Below are 21710 nucleotides of genomic sequence, written 5' to 3'. Positions count from 1 at the left end.
GTGTCGTGTCTTTGTCCTCTGGCACTTTATTCTAAGAGATGGCATCGCCCGTTCCCTGCGGGGACCAGCCAGGGCCACTCCAGTGACCGCTCCCCCTGCCCGTGGCAGCCCCGGGTCCACGGATGACGGAGAAGCTGGAGATCCCAGTGGATGGAAAGAAAGGAGAGGAACCCTGAGCCGGCCAGGCCTGTATCCCACGGAGGGCGGTCCTAGGAAACGGCCTCGCCAGGCTCTTGATGAGGGGAACAGCCCGAGGCTGGCCCAGCTTTTCCGCCTCACCCCACCCCGGCAGCGGTGGAGGCCTGCCTCTCCCCGGGGGCTCCTTGCGCACTCGGCCGTGTCTTCTCCGGGTCTGACTCACTGAAGAGGAGAAACCACTTGTGGCTGTAAAACCAGCGAACCTCTCACCTTTATTTAACCTCTTGCCCTTGAAAATATACCTTTTTATGGTTCGCATGTCATCCGACCCAGCCGACTCTCGGCTCTCCCTCCGTGAGTCACCGGGAGAAGCAGTGGAAAGGGAGAGTGACCAGGTGGCCTCTCAACCTCTCCTTCTCCCAGCACCTGAGCCCTGCAGCCACGGCCCCCGTCTGACTGACACAGGGGCTCCGGTGCAGCTTGCGAGGGGCACGGAGTCCTAGGGTTCGTGCATGAGCCATTGTCCCTGCCCTGCCTGTCACATACAGGCAGAAAGCCAGCCACGGGGCCTGGGTGCCACGTCGGCATCCGCACCGAGGGACACGGTGCACGTCGGGGAGGAGAGCAGAGATGGCTTCCGGGGAAACACGTCAGGCACCGACCTCAGCAACCGAAGCTGCTTCTCTGGTGCTTGTGTCAGGCATGTCCGTGGGAATTCTCAGCCCTTTAAAATGCAGTGGGCAGACTTTTCAAATGCAGGGGAGGTTGAGCACTTTTACAGATGAAGAAACCGCGGTGAACAGTGAAATGCGGGTTGTGCAAATGTCCTGTGGCCAAGACGGGCCAGAACCAGGATGTGCAGGGAGGCGGGCCTGACTCCAAGCTCATGACACTCCACCTCCCCTGAGTCCAAAGTACAGCCCTTTACTGAGCATCTGTCTATGGAAAAGTCCAGGCCACTCGGCGTCACTGTGGCAGTCTGAATAGTCTCAAGTTGAGCTGATTTTGTTTTTCAAAAAACAGTGTATTATTCACTTATAACAGTGGCCGCGGTGGGCCAAATCCCGCCCTCCTGCCAACAACATTTTCTCAGGAGCAGCCTCAGCCGTTGGTTTGCACATTGTCTGCGGCAGTTTTCTGCGGAATAGGGATGACCTGGCCCTCTAAGCCGAAAACATTGACTATCTGGTTCTTTACAAAAAGGTTTGCCAGACCCTAATATGGACAATCACCCCTGTTGTTTCTGGGATGAAACTCTTTCTAGGGATATTCGATGGCTCAGGGTTATTTCCACTGTTAAATTAAATGTCCATATTATTTGTTCAATTCAATACATTTTTATTAAACACCCCCCCCCAAAAAAAAGCCAGATGTCCATGGTTTGGGGGGGGATTTCTGCACGGAGAAGAATATGCAGCCTTCCCCCAAGTAACATGTGACGTGTGAGACCGCCTGCCACTTTCCCCAGAGGCTCCCTGCGTTTTGCCACCCCCTCCCCGGGGTGTCTTCAGTTCCTATAGGGCTTCCTGCTTCTATTCACAAACCGGCTGGGGGGTTATGGTTGCCTGGGAAGCAAAAACAAAGCACAGCCCAGCTGGCGTGGCTCAGAGGTTGAGCATCGACCAATGAACCAAGAGGTCACGGTTTGATTCCTGGTCAGGGTACATGCCTGGGTTGCCGGCTTGATCCCCAGTAGGGGCCGTGCAGGAGGCAGCTGATCAGTGGTTCTCTCTCATCATTGATGTTTCTGTCTCTCTCTCCCTCTCCCTTTTTCTCTCTGTAAAAATCAATAAAAACATATATTTTAAAAACAAAAAGCCCCGAGGACAGGGTCCCCGCACGCTCACTTACCCCCGCAGGTTAAAGGGCCATCAGAGCCTCTTTGGTTCTGCACAGAGCCACCCCGGAGGAGCACTGGATTCCAGCGTGATCTGGACTGCACCCGGGCCCCGCCCCCAGGGAAATTACAGGTTACGCAGAGATTCCCACCGGGACAGGCGGCACTCGGGCCTCGGGCGCTTTCGTCTGTGGGATCCCACTCCTGAGGCCCTCGGTGCTGTCGGGACGCGGTTGCTGTTTGCCAGGGCGCGTCCGCCAGCAGCTGGACACACTTTCCATTGGGCCTGCACAGAAACGTGTTACCGTCCCTGAAGTTTTTCCACGATTGCGCTGCGCTGTGACAAGCAGCAGGGCCAGCTGGGAGAAGTGCTTGGTGTCTGTTTCTGCACCGCCTAGGAAACAGCAGGGAGGGCTCAGGCGGCTCCGGTCTTTAACTTTGCAGCAAATAGTTACATGAGAAAGAGAAACCCAGCCCCTGTAAAACTCTCTTCCTTAATGGTGTGAGTCAGCTTCTCACTGCCGAGTGTGCACTAGATCTGGGTACCAAAGCCACAGTTTCAGGACAAGATTCCAAAGAAAGGCGATGGCACAGTTCTCCTGATTGGCTGGCATCTCAAGAATGGTTTGCCCAGCCCTGCCGGTGTGGCTCAGTGGTTGAGTGTCGACCCATGAACCAGGAGGTCACGGTTTGATTCCCAGTTAGGGCACATGTCTTGGTTGTGGCCTTGATCTCCAATGTGGGGCGTGCAGGAGGCAGCCAATTGATGATCTCTCTCTTCTCTCTCATCATTGATGTTTCTATCTCTCTCTCCCTTCCTCTCTGAAATCAATTATATATATATATATATATATATATATATATATATATATATATATATATATAGAGAGAGAGAGAGAGAGAGAGAGAGAGAGAGAGAGAGAGAATGTTTTGCCTAAAGCCCTTCCAGAAGATAAAAAGGCATTCTTTTGGTCATAAAATGATAAAAAGGGAAAAAAACACAACAATGGGCAAGCCTCTTCTTTTGACCGTCAAATGGTCCTTAAATGAAAATAATTGTGTGTTAGACGCCAGGGGGAAGGGCCCTCAGGAAACCCCAGGTCTGAGCTCAGACCCGTGTATGCGGTGTGTGTGTGTGTGTGTGTGTGTATGGGGTGTGTCTGTGTGTGTGTGTGTGGTGTGTGTGTGTGTGGGGGGGTGTGTCTGTGTGTGTGTGGGGTGTGTGTGTGTGTGTGTGTATGGGGTGTGTGTGTGTGTGTGTGTGGTGTGTATGGGGTGTGTGTGTGTGTGTGTGTGTGTGGTGTGTGTGTGTGTGTGTGGTGTGTATGGTGTGTGTGTGTGTGTGTGTGTGGTGTGTGTGTGTATGTGGTGTGTGTGTGTGTGTGGTGTGTATGGGGTGTGTGTGTGTGTGTGTGTGTGTGTGGTGTGTGTGTGTATGTGGTGTGTATGGGGGGTGTGTGTGTGTGTGTGTGTGTGTGTATGTGTGTGGTGTATGTGTGTGGTGTGTGTGTGTGTGTGTGTATGTGGTGTGTGTGTGTATGTGGTGTGTATGGGGGGGTGTGGTGTGTGTGTATGTGGTGTGTGTGTGTGTATGTGGTGTGTATGGGGTGTGTGTGTGTGTGTGTGTGGGGTGTGTGTGTGTGTGTGTGTGTGTGTGTGGTGTGTGTGTGTATGTGGTGTGTATGGGGGTGTGTGTGTGTGTGTGTGTGTGTATGTGGTGTGTGTGCGTATGTGGTGTGTATGGGGTGTGTGTGGTGTGTGTGTGTGTGTGTGGTGCTGCCCGAGGCCACCCTGAGCTGCAGAGGCCCTCGGATGAGCCGCTGAGCTCCCCTCTGGCTACTGAGGCCCAAGTGGACAAGAGACTGCTGCCACGCTCAGGGCCTGCTGGTCACATCAGCCAGCCTGGTGACACCGGGAAGCAGTATCCCCTTCCACCCACGGAGGGGCAGCCTCGGCGGCCCCACCCACACAGGCAACACCCCGGCCCTCCCCACCCGCCCGAAATGACACCTCAGAGCACCTGTGTGAAGTCTTCAGGGCTTTCTGCACATAAAAATTAGTCAATTAGCAATGATTACCGTACGTTAGGCAAGCGCGGGTTGTTATTATCCTAATTTTACAGAGAAAATGAGAGTGGTGGAGGTGCCAGGAGAAAAATTAAAATTAACGAGTTCCTAGATCATAGGCCTGAGCTGCAAGGACTTTAAAGAGCTTGCTTGTTAAAAAAAAAAAAAATGCTGTAAAGGGAAACTTGAATATTGCAAAACAGACTTTCCGAATTAAAACTGTTCGATTTACTCATGGAACTAGCGCTGGGATTCTGTTTTTCATTTATGACTGGAAGCTGCTAGGTTTTTTTATTTCATACCTTCCTATACATCTGGGAGGGCCGGCCATTGAGTTTGATGGGAGATTCCGTCTTATCATGGATCTTCACTCTTCAAATTGAGTTCCTCATTTATTTATTTTTCCCTTCTTAGGAATAACCCAGGGTCTCTGATGTTTTAGGAACCTGAAAAATGCGTTTGGATCCGGGAATATTTGGGTAAGTTGCGTTCAATGAGTGTCCACTGTGAGCCAGTGCCCAGTGTGGCAGCTTTCTTCAAGACTTAAAAGTTGAATTTGATTTTAGAAACTGGCCCATCATGTGATTTAGCTGAAGGAGGAGGGTCTGTGGGTGCACAAGCCATTTCGAATGAATTTATTAAGAGGAGCATTGAATCGCCTTCTACATGCAACTTCCCTTCCCAGATGACTGCTTCCAGGCAGGGGTCCTGGTGATGGCTGGGAGGGTGACTGGGGTGCTGGGCCTTCACTAGAACTATTGGGAGAAGGATGCTCTTCGGGTGGGTGTGGCGAGCCTGCGGGATGCAGGGGCTATGTGTGCCACATGGAGACCTCCGGGGAAGACCCAACTCCCCGCCCCCCCTCCCCACCCCATCCCCGCCCCCGAGGAGGGCCCAGCAGGCTCAGCGGCTGTCTCAGCTTCTGCTGTGAACATCCACGCTGCAGTGAGCATTCGAGTCCGCGCATTTGTGTGGATGTTCGTTCTGTTCTCGTGGGTCCACGCCAAGGAGTGGGATTGCTGGGCCACACGGTCACTCCATGTGGGACATTCTGAGGAACATCCAGACTGTTTTGCAAGGAGGCTGCCCCGGCTGCCGGCCCACCAGCCACGTGGGGAGGTTCCGAGGTCTCCCTGTCCTTGCCCGCCCTTCCCCGCCTGTCCTCTGATGGTCACCAGCTGAGAGGGTGTGCGGCGATGCCCGTGGGAAGCCCGCCGCTTCCCAGCGGCTCAGTGACCCAGCAGGTCCCGCGGGAGCTGGCTGTTCAGAATGCAGGAGAGATGTTGTGACGGGAGTGGTGTCCTGAGTGCAGGTGTGTTCCCCAAACAGCCACCCTGTGTTCGGCTCCCTGTTGCGGTGGCATCACCTGTGAGGAGGTCTGAGAGCAGCGCTCACCTGGAGCAGGGGAGGGAGCCCATCCTTGTCCGACATGAGGGGGCACCTGGACACGATCCTCACTCTGAAGGAACCAGACCTGATCAGCTGTGTCCCCGGCTGCCCAAAGCCCTGCCCCGCTCTCCAGCACCCCCAATCCGTTCAAAGTCCTCACCACGTGTGCCCTGTTGGGCCCCTGGAGATGGGGTCCTGCCCACCTCTCTGCCTTTACCTGCCTCTGCTCTCCCCTCTCTCCCCGGCGTTCAGTTCTGGGCCAGCTCTATCTCAATCCCTCAGCACCTCCGCAGTCCTGTCCCCTCTGCCCAGAATGTCCTGCTGTCACCACTGGCTCCTTCTCACCCTTCAAGGGACAGCTCACACCCCTCCCATCAGATACCACCCCTCCCCCACCCCCCAGGATCAGGCTCCTCTAGTTTCTGAGTCCCCACTCTGTTCATTTCAGCCCTGAAACACATGCCTGGCCACCAGCCTGACAGGCAGGGGGGTTCTTTCCCTGAGGCTAAAATTAACCCGGAGGCACTGCTGGCTCACACAGACTCTCCTTTGCCTAAAGAGGCGAGGCCCCCACCGCACCCCACCCCACCCCCTGGCCTCAGCTGCAGCGTTTCATCAGCCCCTGGTCGGCTGTGGGGGCCACGGTTCTCAGAGAAGCTACGCCCAGAGCAAGCACTGATCTCCCGTTGACGGTGTCTGAGAGCTGGGCCTGGGCCTCAGAACCAGTTTGGTTTGAAGATTATCACCCTGTTGACACTCGCCCACCCTGGGACAGTGAGGAGCCCACACAGCTCTGTTGCAAGAACCCGTTTCTTGCCCAGTCGCTGAGACACTGTGAGCAGCTAACACCGGGAGGGCAGACCCCGCACGTGCTCACCTGGACAAAAGCCGAGCCAGTGACCCCACGGCCACCACAGAAGGGCACCGATTAGAGCACCGGGATGAAAGGCCCTCGAACGGCAACAAACACCAGTTTAAGCCCCAATTAAAGGTCACTGCCCAGTGGCGGCTTCTGAAGGGTCAGTTCCAGCAAGTAGCCCCTCTGACACCATGGCGATCCTTGCACTCGATGAAGCAGTTAAGTAGCGGAGGTCAGAGGTCGCAGCAGCAGCCACAGAGGGCGAAGGAGAAACAGAAGCAATGGGCGAATGGACGCTGTCACCGGCCTCCCAAGCCCACAGCCACCCTGAGCCCAGCCAGGGGGTCAGCTTCAGAAATTGGAGCGTTTTCTCAGCCTCGGGAGAGAGTCCCCAGTCCGCGGTGATGCTGTGAACCCCCAGGGCTCCCTTCCACACGCAGAGGCGCCGCTGAGACCGGCCCGAGGCCCCCCCGACCTGGTGCGAAAGGCCCACATTCATGGGCTGCCACTTGCCACCTGGATGGAACCTGGACCAGGGCGTCAGTGTCACCTGTAAGCTGGTCACCTAGGGACTCTCCAGACCCTGGGTCAGAATCCGCATCCGCAATAACATATGGGAATCACCTCTCCACGCGGCCCTGCAGGACTCCTTGGCCTTGTCCCGGCCTGAGCTGCCCGCTGGAGGCGACGGGGGGGGGGGGGACCCGACCGCCCACGCGGGCGCAGAGCGGGCCTCCGAGCCCGGGCTCCCCGCGGTCCTGCACGAATTCGGCAGCGGCCGTAAGTGCCGGCATAGCGGCCCAGCAAGTTCCGCCGGCGCCGCCAGAAAAGCGAAGGGGGCGGGGAGGGGCGGGGCCCGGACTGCCCAGGGGGCGGTGGTCCCGGAAGGGGCTCGGCGACCCGGGCGGGGCCACAGCAGCCCAGGCTCCAGACTCGGGGAGCTTTTCTCGGCTGGAATTTGCCTTCAGAAGCGAAAACTGCTGGAGAGGGGGCGAAGAGTCCCCGGAGAGGGGGTGCGGCTACGTCCTGGGGGCCCGGCCTCTCGGCGACCCCAAGGCCTCCCCGCCCCCTCGGCCTCCCCGCCGCCTCCCCGGAGCCGCGGGCGGGCCGGGCGGGATGTGTGTGCGCTCGCGCTCGCGCAAATACGGCGGAGGAGCTCCGGGCCTTTTCCGAGACGTCGGCCGAGTTGGGCTCAGTCCGGGGCGAGCGCGCGCGCGGCCGGGTCTGCGCTCCTCGCAAGGCGGGCGGGAGGGAGGGCGCCGCGCCCGGGCGGCGACCCCGGCCCGGCCCCACCATGGGCTTCGAGCTGGACCGCTTCGACGGCGACGTGGACCCGGACCTGAAGTGCGCGCTGTGCGGGAAGGTGCTGGAGGACCCGCTGACCACGCCGTGCGGCCACGTCTTCTGCGCCGGCTGCGTGCTGCCCTGGGTGGTGCAGGAGGGTAGCTGCCCCGCGCGCTGCCGCGGCCGCCTGTCGGCCAAGGAGCTCAACCACGTGCTGCCACTCAAGCGTCTCATCCTCAAGCTGGACATCAAGTGCACGCACGCGGCGCGGGGCTGCGGCCGGGTGGTCCAGCTGCAGGCGCTGCCCGCGCACCTGGAGCGCTGCGACTTCGCGCCCGCGCGCTGCCGCCATGCGGGGTGCGCCCAGGTGCTGCCGCGCCGAGACCTGGAGGCGCACATGCGGGACGCGTGCGACGCGAGGCCCGTGGGCCGCTGCCAGGAGGGCTGCGGGCTGCCCCTGACGCGCGGGGAGCTGCGCGCGGGCGGCCACTGCTGCGCGCGGGCCCTGCGGGCGCACAACGGCGCGCTGCAGGCCCGGCTCGCCGCGCTGCACAAGGCGCTCAAGAAGGAGGCGCTGCGCGCGGGCAAGCGGGAGAAGTCGCTGGTGGCGCAGCTGGCCGCGGCGCAGCTGGAGCTGCAGATGACCGCCCTGCGCTACCAGAAGAAGTTCACCGAGTACAGCGCGCGCCTGGACTCGCTCAGTCGCTGCGTGGCCGCGCCAGCTGGCGGCAAGGTAGGTGCCCGCCCGACCCCTGCCAGGCCCAGTACGCAGGGCACCTCCGGTTCCAGGGCACTGGGATGCCTGGGGCTCCCTGGGCGCATCTCTGCCCCTCCTCTTTCCGCTGCTTGCAGCCAGATCACCAGGAGCTGGGCGCTGAGCCCACCCAAGCTTGGCAACTCTGGTCCCCATAGAGGACCAAGCACACGGGGTGGATAGGGTCCGAAGCTTCAAGGGCCTGGAGAGACAGAGAGGAACCCACAGCCGGGGAGAGCCAGGGGGCTTCTAGTTTCACTGCTCAGACCTGCTAGGCTAGGGTATCTCCGTGGGAAACCGTGGTCCCTACGTAGTGACACAGAGCAAGATGTTGGCACGCGGGGTGAGCTATGTCCAGGCTTCCCCGGGGCCCGGGGCCAGTCCAGGGTACGGAAGGAGGCCAGAGAGGCCGCCTCAGGGCGGTCAGGCTCAGCCGCGGACGTGCTGGCAGTGTCTGCTGACCTTGAGCGAGCTGCCCGGACAGGGATGAACACAGCCGGGCACCCTCTGTGCCTTTCACCCGGGATCTCGGGAGGAATTAAAGGAACCGACACCAGGCGTGAAGCAGTCATTGAGACCGAGTCCCGTGAATGTGAGCTGTTTCAGTATCTGGGCGCTGAGCTGACCGGCTGGGTGACCTCGAGACGTGACCCAGTTGCGCCGGTGCCTCTAAATGTGAAGTGGTTGCTGTCAGCCTTCAAGGAGAGAGGGCCCTGTAAGGAGGCCCTGGCGCTGTGCCTGGGTGGGGTGGGGGTAGGGTGGGGGTAAGTGCCCAACAACTGTGCCTGCAATGATCTTCAGGCCCGAGGCCTCCCCGGCGCTTGCTGGGAGGCGGTGTCTCACACCGTCTGAGGGCAACTTTGCTCGGGGCCCAGCGCTGAACCCTTCTCAGCTGTTTGCCTGCTGCTCACAGGTCACTGGGGACGCGTCTCGTTTGCAGATGAAGGAACAGAGGCCGGGGACGGACAGTCATGGGCCTGGGTCCCAGCTGTTAGGTGGGGGTTGGGTTCTGCACCCACACATGCCCGTGTCTCCCGCCCACACTCCTGGCCCCTGCGGTGTTGCCACCGGTTGAAGCCACGGGTGCCATTTACTGAGCGTGGACTGGGCACCAGCCACCAGGGCCGCACTTGCTATGCGTCACTGCTCAGTCCGCTGAGGGGAGCGGGCGGGCTCACAGAGGTCCCAGAGCCAAACAGAGTCAGACAGCAACTCGGGGCAGAGTGGGAATCGCGTTCTGCCTCCGCTGAACCTCGGGACCCACGGGCACGGTGGCCTGTAATCCTCCATTGTGGGATCCCTGCCTCGACCCTAGTAGCACCAGCCCCCATGTTTCCACAACCCAAAATGTCTCCAGATATTGTCCAGTGTTCTCTGGGACGGGGGAGGGGCGGGGGCGGGGGCGGGGAAATCACCCCCTGAGAACTGAGGTTTCCTGGTTGCAAAGGCCACGTTTTCAACTACAGGGGGCGGGACTCCAGCCGCTGCCCCTCTGGTTGCCTGTCCATATGGCTCCGAGGAGGAGACATTTCTGCCCCAGGGCCCGAGGCCTGCGTCTGCTTTCCCTCCCGCTGGCCCAGCCCCCTCCCCCCAGCGCACACCAGGCCGCAAGTTTTCCGACCCCCTCCGCCTGGCCCCGCCTGCCTGTCAGCTGCAGCCTGAGCAGCTGGCCTCGCTGAGCTCAGGGCAAATATTTACAGCTCGGAGCTCACCGGGGACCGCACAGGCTACAAAGGACTGCAGAGGCCAGGAGTCACCCCAGCGGGGCCCGGGCGGAGGGGCCCGGGTTCCTGCTGGCCGCGCTGTCCTCTGGACGCCCCGCGTAGTTTTAAGTGATGCTTGTTTATAAATAAGCCCTCCGCTCCCCAGGGTTGGCACGCCATTCATTGTTAGGCGAGTTTATTATTTCTCTTGCCTTTCTGTTTCCTTTCTGGAGTGTTTGGGTAAATTCTCTCAGAATCAAAAAATACGGAACTTGGATGAACACTGGACGCTGGTGAAGCTCTGAGCGGGAGGGTGATGGGGCCTTCGGCTGGGGGCCCAGATGTTGCCTGTGGAGTTTACAGAGCAAGTCTCCGGGCGTTGGAGCCCCGACTGCTCTCCGGCCCCAGCCCCGCCTCAGCCAGGGCTCCCGGCTGCTCCTCCGGCTCCAGGTGCCCCCTCAGGGCCCTTGCTGCTCCGCAGGCTGTGTGAGAACTGGCTTATTGCATCGGGTGAACTCTGCCCCGCCGGACGGACACTGTTTGTTCTCCGAAGGCAGGCGGGTCGGTGTCCCCAGAAGCTCCTGCCTGCACAGCAGCGTTGCTTTTCCATGCATCCTGATGTCTGCACCTGTGGCAGCTGAAGGAGACGGACGCGGCCAGGAGCTGTCGGCGCCAGCGCTTCGGGGCCTCGCCCTTGTCCCATAAAACGCCCTGGCGTCGTCTAATGTGTCTTTGCCGGCCGAGTGCTCCGGGTGTGCTGGTCTCAGGTTCGCTTCTCGAACACCCCACGCACGATCGGAATCACCGGGAGAGCTGGTTCACACAGATTCCCGCGTCTTACTCCGAGGTTCTGACCCACGACGGGCGTGGGGCCCGCGTTGGTGACACGCTCCGAGCCAGGCGGGCCACCTGTCACACTTCGTAGCTTCTCAGCTCGACAGAGGTTCGGCTCCGTGCGGAGAAGGATGCGCTGGGCTCCTCTGCGCGGTACTTCCTTCCCGATCGTTGTCTACACGGCCCTCCTGAACGCTCTGAGGAACACCAGGGCGAGTTCCGGAACCCCCTGACCGCCTGCACGACGCAGTCCGTTAGGCGGCCTCTCTTTAACCGACGTGGAGCCCCGTGTGGGCTGCCACAGCCTTGGCGACACTGGGCTCGAGCGAGTGAAAGGGCTCCGTTCCCTGCCTCGGTTTCCCTCCCTGATGTACCCACCTGATTCTGAGAACAGGCATTCCACAGCAAAGCATCTTGGGATTTCTGGGCACAGCATCCCGGGAATTGTTAACGTGGGGCTCCTCCTAACCCCCTCTGCTGTGCCCCACACACACACCGTCTGTCCTTCAATCCTGTCGAGTTTACCCCCACACATGCCTGTGCCCTGAAGGTGGGCACTGGCCTCAGCCCCATCGGCTGCCCACCTTTGCCCACACCGGGGCCTCCGGACCTCGGCCCTGTGCTCTCGTGGCCTGTGTGTCGGGGGTGGGCGTGCAGGGCCCTGAAGGCGCTGAGCAGCATCCCTGGCCTCTGCTCCGGGCTGAGGCCTGAAGGAGGGCAGGCTGGTGACCAGGTGAGGCCACAGGTTGCCGTGTGACGTGTTCGTCTCGTGGAATCACAGCTGGGGAGGTCCGCCCCACGGCCCCTGCTGTCCTGTGAGAGGCCCGTCACCCTGGGCAGCCTGTGCCTTCCTCTGATTTGGGGAAGGAATGCTTCAGGATGGGGAGCTGGGGGCTACCTTCAGGCACGGAGCCACCGTCTGCCGTCCACCGTGTGGAGTGTGAGCGGCGGTGGCGCCTTGGACGGGGGCGTTGGTTCCCAGGACGCGTGGGCAGACGCCCGGATTTCACCAGGAACGCGGGCGAGCTCCGCGTGAGACCAGGGGTGTACCCTGAGGTCAGACTCCGAGGCCAGGGACACGGATGTTCCGGCATCCGCAGGTTATTTCACTGAAACAGCTGACGGACATGTGTATTTGGCCAGGGAAGAACTGAGACTCTTCACGTATTTCTCTCACATTATTTTTTAAAAGTCCGTTTGGCTTGTGGATGACCATTTTGTGTCTGAACAAGCGATTTCTGTTCCCCGTCCATGTCCCCTGCCCCCGGTGTCTCTCTCCCCCTCTCCGCACTGACTTTGGGGACAGACACGAGTCGATAACAGTGCCGTTGACTCTCATCCACTTTGTTGTTTTGTGTTGTTTGGTGTTTTTCCTTTTGTTCATCCTCATCTAGGATATTTTTCCATTGATTTTTAGAGAGAGTGGAAGGGAGAGGGAGAGACGAGAGAGACACGGATGTGAGAGAGACACATCAATTGACTGCCTACCGCACGCACCTTGACCAAGACCGAGGAACCTGGAACCCAAGTACATACCCTTGACTGGAATAGAACTTGGGACCCTTCAGTCCTCAGACCGACGCTCTAGCCATTGAGCCACACCCACCAGGGCTCTTTGAATTCACTTCCGAGCATCATTCCAGTGACTCACCCGCAGGCCTGAGCGCTTCCTCTCTGTCCTTTGTCCGAGAATTCTTCCCCTGGAAGGGAGGAGCGTGGCAGGGGGTGGGGCTGGTCCACACTGCTGACCGTTAGGATCAGTTTGAAGGACAGGACACAGACGTCTTGTGTAGGGAGTGAGACACCGCCTTCTTTAGATGGAATGTCTGGCACCAACTCCCCTTCCCCGCCCCCGCCCTGCACATATTTGCGCTTTCCCGTCCCCGGGCCGCAGACGGAGCCGTGTCCCAGCTGTGCAGTCTCTGGGAGCTTCGCATAATCCGAGGCTGAGGTGTCGGGTCCCCCAGATACACAGACGGGCGGTCAGTCAATTACAGTTCTCAGAACCCGCCGGGCAGCGAGTCCCACAACCGCGGGAACCAGGGACACCCGTCCTGGGGAGGAGAGAGACCGCACTGACAGGCGTGGACGGACTCCGGGGACCGCCACACCCATAGGAGGTGGCGTGCGTCCAAGCGCCCCAGCTGGGCTTTTTGGAGAACAGTGACATAGAAGCGGGACTTTGCCCATAGAAGGCAGTTTCCATTCCATAAAAATAAACAGCCGCCATAAGGTGTCTTTTGACAAAGGACATTTGATTTTTCCTTGTTCCCTGTGACTTCTATTCCCCCCACAACTCTTATCCAGTTAGACCTTGAGTTGAAAGCTGGGCAGACTGTGATCTGGGCAGTCTTAACATTGATCTAATGCAGGGGCCATTTGGATATTTATAACATCATTCCCAGCCCCGACAAAATTCAACTTAAAAAAAAGTAGCCTGCTCTATTCGGTCAGACATTTAATTAGCTCGCCCCTCACCCTTGGCCAGGCCAGACCAAATGGTTTCACAGGCCTTCTCTGGCCCGCGGGCCGGACGTCCCCACCCCTGCTCCAGCGTGTCATCTTAGTGAATCACCGTGAGGCCGTGCACACCGAGCTTCCATTTCTGCTGGCACTTCCGGGCGGACACGATGTGACCGTCCAACGAGACCCTGCAGTGTTCTGAGGCCCGACTGCCCCTGGGCGGGGTCCTGGCTGGACGCTGGGGCGCTGAGGACTGCTAGAGCTCCCTACCACTCCCCACAAGGAGGAGGGATGTCGTTGGACCCCAGGATGGCAGGCGTCTTTCTCCCCCGCCACCCCCCCGACCCCAGGCTCTCGGTGGGAGCTCCTTGCTCCCCTGGGTTCTGGCTCCCGGGGACACGTGCCATCTGGGCAGAGAGATTTGAAGCTGATGTTTTTAGTGATGTGATTGCGCATTCTCCATTAGTCGTGTGTGTGTCTGTTTGTGCCTGCGTGTGTGTGTGTTATATGTGTGTGAGAGGATCTGTGTGAGTATGTGTGTGGGAGAGGATGTGTGTGTGTGTTCTGTGGGTGGATGGCAATGTGTGTGTGTGTGTGTGTGTGTGGATAGCAATGTGTGTGTATGTATGTATGTGTGGAGGGCAATGTGTGTGTGTGTGCACTTTCTGTGTGGGGGAGGATCTGCGCACGTGTGTGTCCGTGTTCTGTGTGTTCGGCTCCCCTGGCACAGCTGTCCGGCCCATGTGAAGCGGGCTGTGCACAGCAGGGGTGCTGGAGCCCCACCCAGACCCAGGCCGGGCAGAGAGGGTCAGTCAGAGCTGAGCCCAGGCCACGCAGGTGCTGCATCTATTCCCAGAAAGAGCAGGAGACAAAGGTTTGATCAGGAAACAGTAAATATCAGGTCTCTTGTGCGATAAGCTGTCAGTGTTTCCAAGAAAGCTTATAATGAAGGGCTTCATGTTTTAAAATGCTGCATTTAAATAAGCCCGTGTTGAAACAGGATACGTGAGCAAAGCAATTGCGAGCTTACAGCCAGTGCACACACGTGATGTGCAAACCGGCAACATGTCAGCAAGCGTGGGGTTAACGCCACACCCGTCAGGCCACAGTTCGCACGTGGGCTCACCTGTTCGTGTTCATCGGTCTGTTCCGTGAGCGAGTTTGCTCGGCAGCCCTGGCTTCTCCGTCCCCGGGACAGGCGCCCATGGCCGTGAGACCTGCCGGGCGGCTCCGCATGTTTGTTGTGAGGCGTCGTGTTGACTCGCCCGCCTTGAGCCGAGTGCTGTCCGTCACTCCGCGCCGCACCTCCTGTGGTCGCCGTGTTACCTGTGACAACGCCCGCCCCTTCACTAGATCAGGATTCCTCAGGTTCCCTCGGGTTTGCACCTGACTTTTTTGGGTGGTTTGTTTTAATATTTTTATTAAGTTCAGAGAGGAAGGGAGAGGGAGAGAGAGAGAAACATCAATGATGAGAGAGAATCATTGATCAGCTGCCTCCTGCACGCCCCCTACTGGGGCTCCAGCCCACAACCTGGGCATGTGCCCTGACCAGGAATTGAACCATGACTTCCTGGTTCATAGGTTGCTGCTCAACCACTGAGCCACACTGGGGGGCTGCTCCTGACTTTCCATGTGCTGTCCGCAGCGTCACCCCAGCAGAGAGGACTGTGGACGGCCGCACATGTGCTCAGACAGCCGGGCAGGCTGTGGGTACCGTTCATGACCTAAGGGGGGTGCTCCGGTGGGGAGCAGACAGACAGTGGTGCTGACAGCCCCAGTACCCGGGTGCATCATGGGAAGACGCACTTGCAGACCAGGGTCTGATGGAGTCTCGCCAGGAGTCTCCCATGGTCACACCAGGGCCGCCAGGTGTCCGCAACCTAAACACAGGGCGTGGCTTCCGCTTGGCCCAGCGGTTCCCTTGCTTACACTCCCCAAGAGTGATGTCAGCTGGTGATCCATGAGTCCACTTAGATGGAGCGAGTCCCTGCCGCCTGCTTCCTGTTGGTGAGTAATTGTGGCCTCCTCTGTTCCCCCAGGGCGAAGAGACCAAAAGCCTGACCCTGGTCCTGCACCGCGACGCTGGCTCCCTCGGCTTCAACATCATCGGGGGACGGCCGTGTGTGGTAGGTCCCTTCCTTCCTCAGTGGTTTTCCTTCCCCGGGCGGCTGGGAGAGGGACGGGCCTGGGGAGGGAGGGCAGAACCTCCAGCGCGTCCTTCGCTCCCTCCTGTAGTTGGAGACTTCGTTATTTATGTCTCGTCCCCAGACTCGGGGACTCTGTTTGGTTGTTTCCTACGGTGGCATCGTCCTGGTAACACGTGGCTTGTTCACGCTGCTCGGGTTGGGGGTGATGTCTGCGTGTGGGGCAGTCGAGCTGCCCAGGTGGTGGGGTGCGTTCAGGTGGCACTGAACTGGAGTGTGGGCTCCGCTCCGGGTCATCGCCACAAGTCGGGGATGGGCCCTTGTTGTGGGTCTGTGAGCTTCTTTCCTCCCCCCATGGCCTGGTCCACCCCCTTGTCTGGAGAGAAGGGGCCAAGTTCCCTCCATCAGGGTAACTGCCAGGGTGTGTCAGTACCGGGCTCCTGGGTGTCAGCTCCATGTGGGGTCACCTGAATGGTGTCAAAACTGTGTTGTGCACAGAGATGCTGTCTCCCAGCTTGGTTGTTGCATTTATAGAGCACAGACAGATTTAGCATAATTTTCTCTCCCTCCTCCTCCTCCTCCTTCCCCCTCCTCCTTCCTCTTCCTCTTCCTCTTTAATCCTGACCTGAGGATATTTTCCTCATTGCTTTTCAGAGAGAATGGAAGGGAGGGAGGGAGAAGGAGAGAGAGAAACATGGTTCCTAGGACTTTGGATTGAGCATTGGCTTGAACTTGAAGTCACAGCTGCATGAGCCCCTCACAGGAGAGTCGGCCTGTCCTTGGGGCTTTGACAACGGTGCTGACGTCTCCTTTCCGGATGGCGTCTTCTCCCCACTTGGGGCTGCATCGTCGGTGGAGCAGTTAGAACACACACAACATTTACCCATTAAGTTCACTGTCTCTTATGGGCCTGCCATGTGGTGCCCAATTACAATAGAAGCATCAGAGATGACTCACCTCAGATCAGGTGACACACGTAACAATAATGAAAATGTTTGAAATGCCGAGAGAGTTACCACGTGTGACACAGACATGCAGCGTGCAAACGCTGTCGGGAAAATGGTGCCGACAGACGAGCTGACTCGGGGTCACCACAAACCTTCAGTTTGTCAGAGACACATTATCTGCGAAGCGCAAGAGCTCGAGGTTCCCTGGGGAGCAGAAGGGAGCCCCGTGCCCAAGAACCGCATGGCGTGGAGACGCGTGCCCGAGACTCCGAGACTTTGGGGAAACCTTCTCTGAGAAAGCAGGTGAGGGGTGGAGTCTGCACCTCTCAGGGGCAAGAGCACACACCCGGCCTCTGCAGTGAGGTCCTGTGGTTCGTTCTTTTGCTTATTGAAGAACATGTTTTAGGTTATTTTCTTTTTCCTTTAAAAAAGTAATTTAAGCCTGACCAGCCTGGCTCAGTAGTTGAGTGTCAACCTATGAACCAGGAGGTCATGGTTGATTCCTGGTCAGGGCACATGCCCAGGTTGTGGGCTCAATCCCCAGTTGGGGGTATGCAGGGGCAGCCGAACCATGATTCTCTCTCATCATTGATGTTGCTATCTCTCTCTCTCTCTCTCTCTCTCTCTCTCTCTCTCTCTCCCTCTCCCTTCCTCTTTCTCTAAAATCAATTTTTTAAAGTGATTTAAGTACCACCCAGACTGGATTTTGTAGCATCCTGAATGTTCTTGGTCTCTGTGGTCTTTCTGGGAGAGCTCCAGGCTGCCCTCTGAGGAAGATTTGAATCCACGTGCAGGACTTGCCATAGTGGTTTTCAAAACGTGTCTTGACAAGCAGAAATCACACAAGAAGGCCTACGTGCATTCTGCACCATTGCCTGGAGACCTGGAGGGTCATTGAGAGCCAGCGGAGAGGCCAGGTGGGCAGCAGTGCTCACACCAGGCCCTGATGTAGGCTGTCCATCACGGGCGCCTGATGTTGGCTGTCCATCACGGGGCCCTGATGTAGGCTGTCCATCACGGGGCCCTGACGTAGGCTATCCATCACGAGGGCCTGATGTAGGCTGTCCATCATGGGGGCCTGATGTAGGCAGTCCATCATGGGGGCCTGATATAGGCTGTCCATCACGGGGCCCTGACGTAGGCTGTCCATCACGGGGCCCTGACGTAAGCTATCCATCTGTCCATCACGGGCCCTGACCTAGGCTGTCCATCACGGGGCCCTGACGTATGCTGTCCATCACGGGGCCCTGACGTAGGCTGTCCATCACGGGGCCCTGACGTAGGCTGTCCATCACGGGGCCCTGACATAGGCTGTCCATCACGGGGCCCTGACGTAGGCTGTCCATCACGGGGCCCTGACGTAAGCTATCCATCTGTCCATCACGGGGCCCTGACGTAAGCTATCCATCTGTCCATCACGGGCCCTGACCTAGGCTGTCCATCACGGGGCCCTGACGTATGCTGTCCATCACGGGGCCCTGACGTAGGCTGTCCATCACGGGGCCCTGACGTAGGCTGTCCATCTGTCCATCACGGGGCCCTGACGTAGGCTGTCCATCTGTCCATCACGGGGCCCTGACGTAGGCAGTCCATCTGTCCATCTCGGGGCCCTGATGTAGGCAGTCCATCATGTAGGCCGCGCTCAGCACGCCCCCAGTGTTCTTCATGAGTTCTCCATCCTGAGGAAGTGGCCGCCGCTTGGAGCATCACCCCCGCCCCTCGGAACCGCAGGCCACGGTCAGGCCCTCCCAACATTTCACCTCCCAACCAGGTCCCTCCACCTTGCCAACAGCTGACTTTAAGCGCCTTAGGAGAGGAGCCAAAGAGGAGATAAGGAGACGCTTCTTAAAAGAAAAATGTAGCTATCGGGGTGGACTTGATGATTTTCTTTGACTTCTGTTCCCACCCTCAACACGGTCTTTATTTTTTAAATAGATTTTTCTTGATTTCAGAGAGGAAGGGAGAGTGGGAGAGAGAGAGAAACATCCATAATGAGAGAGAATCATGGATCGGCTACCCCCTGCACATCCCCCACTGGGGATGGAGCCCGCAACCCAGGCATGTGCCCTTGACCAGGAATTGAACTGTGACCTCCTAGTTCATAGTTCGATGCTCAACCACTGAGCATTGGGCCTACACGATCTTGCTTTAACCTAAACTGGTGTTTGCTGTTGCCCCTTCTCTCTGGGTTTTGCTGGGATGTTCAGATGCTCCTAGAGAACAGTGACTCGTGTTGGCTGCCGTTTTCTGCAAGAGGAACCCACGCCAAAACCCCATCCCATCTCCCTCTTCCTTCCAGCCAAGAAATGCGCAGCCGTTAGAGCAGAGTGAACACAGATCTCTTTCACTCGCTCTGCTGACATCACCTCCGAGGGAGAGCTCGGGCTTGTCCATAAATCCTTTGTGGTCCACGGAGACGCCCCAGCGTCTCTGGTGGAATGTTCCGCCCCCTGGAATGCTGGTCTTCTGCATCCGCGTGTGTGTTTTAGACGTTTCTTGGTGGGAGACAGTATTGCACTCAGAGTGTGTGCCCAAACAGTGGCGCATTCAAACTATCCTGAGTTTGAACCTGACCTATGCTACCTTTTAGCTGTGTGACCTTGGGTAAGTTACTTAACCTCTCTGTCCCAGTTTTCCATGTGCGGAATGAATACGAATAGTGCCGCTTGTGGCCGTCATGTGCATTACATGGTGGACAGGGGGGTAGATATTGGGAGAAACACTGACTGCTCTTTTTAGGCTGTGACTTGGGTTTCTGTGAATCACAGTTATAGCTCCGTGTGTCTGTGAACATCATCTGCGTTCCATCATCTGGGGCAGTGGTCATTAAACTGCGGCTCGCGAGCCACATGCGGCTCTTTGGCCCCTTGAGTGTGGCTCTTCTACAAAATACCACGTGCGGGCGCGCACGTACAGTGCGATTGAAACTTCGTGGCCCAGGTGCAGAAGTCGGTATTTTGTGGAAGAGCCACACTCAAGGGGCCTAAGAGCTGCATGTGGCTCACGAGCCGCAGTTTGCCGACCACTGATCTGGGGAGTGTGGGCTCCCCCTGAGTCTCTGCTGTGGCACTTGAACAGGTGGATGGAACCACGTCCAGAGTCCTCCCTCCCCTGGGGGGACACGGGCTTTGTGGCTGTTCAAAGAGGGAAATGTGGTCTTTTCATAGTTTTTTTTTTTAAAATATATATTTTTTTGTTGATTTCAGAGAGGTAGGGAGAGGGAGAGAGAGACACACATCACTGATGAGAGAGGATCGCCGATCGGCTGCCTCCTGCTCGCCCCACACTGGGATCGAGCCCGTCCCTCCGGCCTGTGCCCTGACTGGGAGTCGAATCTGGGACCCTTCAGTCTGCAGGCGGATGCTCAACCACTGAGCTACACCGGCGAGGGCCATAGTTATTTTTTTAACAAGCGGAGTTCCGAGTTTGCGTGCAGATTGGCAGGGAGGTGGGCGTCTCCGCCCCGTGGACTTGGGGTTTGTGTGAGCAGCCTGAGCCCCCCCAGGCGTTGTGTCTGGAACCCACACTGCTGGGCGTTCAGTGTACAAGTCGCTGGCGCTCGGTGCCAGGCTTGGGAAGTCCATCGCGGTGCTGCTGGGAAGACGGCCGTGACCAGGCTGTGAGCGCGCGTTTTATGAGCGTGGGGGCGCGTTTTGACTTTGAGAAAAGGAAGGCGTGTGGGCAGGGAGCTTGCTCCTGTCCCTGGAAGTTTCTGTCCGGGCGCTGGAAGATCTGCAGGGATTTGAGGAGAGTGGGGATCAGAAATTACTAGGAAGGGGTGGGGGGGGGGGGCGCGGGCGGTGATAGCATTTCTGATGCAAACCAGAGCAAAAATAAAACACTATTGTCACAGTGAGATGATTACATAGTGGAAAGCTATCGAGCATCGCTAAGTTAAGTAAAAGCCTTGTTAAGGTCCTTTAAAAGCTGCCCGTATTACCGAAAGCTCTGTGCTGGCGAGGATGTGGGAAACGCCTGTCTGGGGGGCAATTGGGCAAAAGTGGCCAAATGTGCGTGCCCTTTGCCCCGACGCGCCCAGTGCTGGGGTTTGCCCCACAGCAGCACCCGCAAAGCCCTTCGAGATGCAGGAGGAAGGCCTGGCCCATGCGGCTCAGTTGGCTGGAGCGTCGTCCTGCACACCCAAAGGGCTCGGGGTCAATTCCCCGCCAGGGCACATGCCCAGGATGCAGGTCCATCCCCGGGCGGGTGCGCACAGGAGGCAACTGATCAGTGTTTCTCTCTTGCACTGATATTTCTCCCTCTCTCCTCTCTCTCTCTCTCTCTCTCTCTCTCTTCCTTCCTATTTCTAAAAATTAAAAATTCAATAAACATATCCTTGGGAGGATTAAAAAACAATTAATTTTAAAAATGCAGAAGGAAGGTGTTAGCACAGCCTGTCTCTCTGGAGCAGGACTTACGTCTCCGTGTTGGGTGCTGTTCAGCCACAGAAGGAGTCAGGCCGACAGTGGGACTGAGGGGAAACTCAGCGTGGTTTTTAAAGTGAAGGCAGCAATGTGGAGAGGGGCAGACATGGTGGAGAAGGGCAGACATGGTGGAGAGGGGCGGACACGGGTGGAGAGGGGCGGACACGGGTGGAGAGGGGCGGACACGGCGGAGAGGGGCGGACACGGCAGAGGGGGCAGATGCAGTGGAGAGGTGGCACCTGCCGTGGTGTGTAGAGGAAGTGTGAACGCTGACTGAGGCTGCCTGGGCTGGCGGGGGCCGGGCTTACTCTGTACCGTCTGCTGTGGTTTGAATTGTTTTACCATCGTCTGTGTTCCTTTCAGTTTAGAACAGAAACTGGGGGAACAGACCGCGTTCATTGCGTTGCCGCGTGGGCTGTTCCTGGAGTGTGAGCTGCGTTGCCTGCCCACTGGCGCCTGCGCTCACCGTGTGTGTTTTTAATCCCAGGACCACCAGGATGGCTCGTCCAGTGAAGGAATCTTCGTGTCCAGGATCGTGGACAGCGGGCCGGCGGCCAAGGACGGGGGCCTGCAGATCCACGACCGCATCGTGGAGGTACGTGGGCGTGGCCAGCAGCCGTGGGGCCTGGCGGTGGGTGCGTGGCAGGCTCCGTGTCCGGCTGTGGGACGGGGACGTGGGCTGTGCGGTGCCGGTGCTGTGTGTGTGACTTAGCGAGGAGCCGATCGCGAGCGGCGTGGTCACCGCGTGGCCTTTGCTCGCGGCTGTGCGTGGGTTCTGTGCCGCGTGGAGCTCTGTGCGGAAGCCCTGGGCGCGCTGCGTGGGCCCGGTGCACACGGGACTGTAGACGTCGGTCCCCAGGGAAGAGCT

The 21710-nt window shown here is 58.3% G+C and overlaps 1 protein-coding gene across 1 annotated transcript in view; it reads left to right on the top strand.

The window, feature by feature from the left end:
- Window positions 1-7212: 7212 nt before the first annotated feature.
- The window catches only part of PDZRN3 (PDZ domain containing ring finger 3), a 90735-nt gene continuing 76237 nt past the window's right edge, over window positions 7213-21710 (top strand). The window contains exons 1-3 of the mRNA XM_059664542.1: window positions 7213-8306; window positions 15367-15453; window positions 21330-21437. Of these exons, the coding sequence (XP_059520525.1) occupies window positions 7584-8306; window positions 15367-15453; window positions 21330-21437 (918 nt within the window). The 5' untranslated portion in view covers window positions 7213-7583. The remainder of the gene's footprint in view (window positions 8307-15366; window positions 15454-21329; window positions 21438-21710) is intronic.

The sequence above is a fragment of the Myotis daubentonii genome, chromosome 14, assembly GCF_963259705.1.
Source record: "Myotis daubentonii chromosome 14, mMyoDau2.1, whole genome shotgun sequence".
Lineage (NCBI taxonomy): Eukaryota > Metazoa > Chordata > Mammalia > Chiroptera > Vespertilionidae > Myotis > Myotis daubentonii.
Note: the sequence above shows the minus strand (reverse complement) of the source record. Positions and strands in the feature narration are given on the sequence as shown.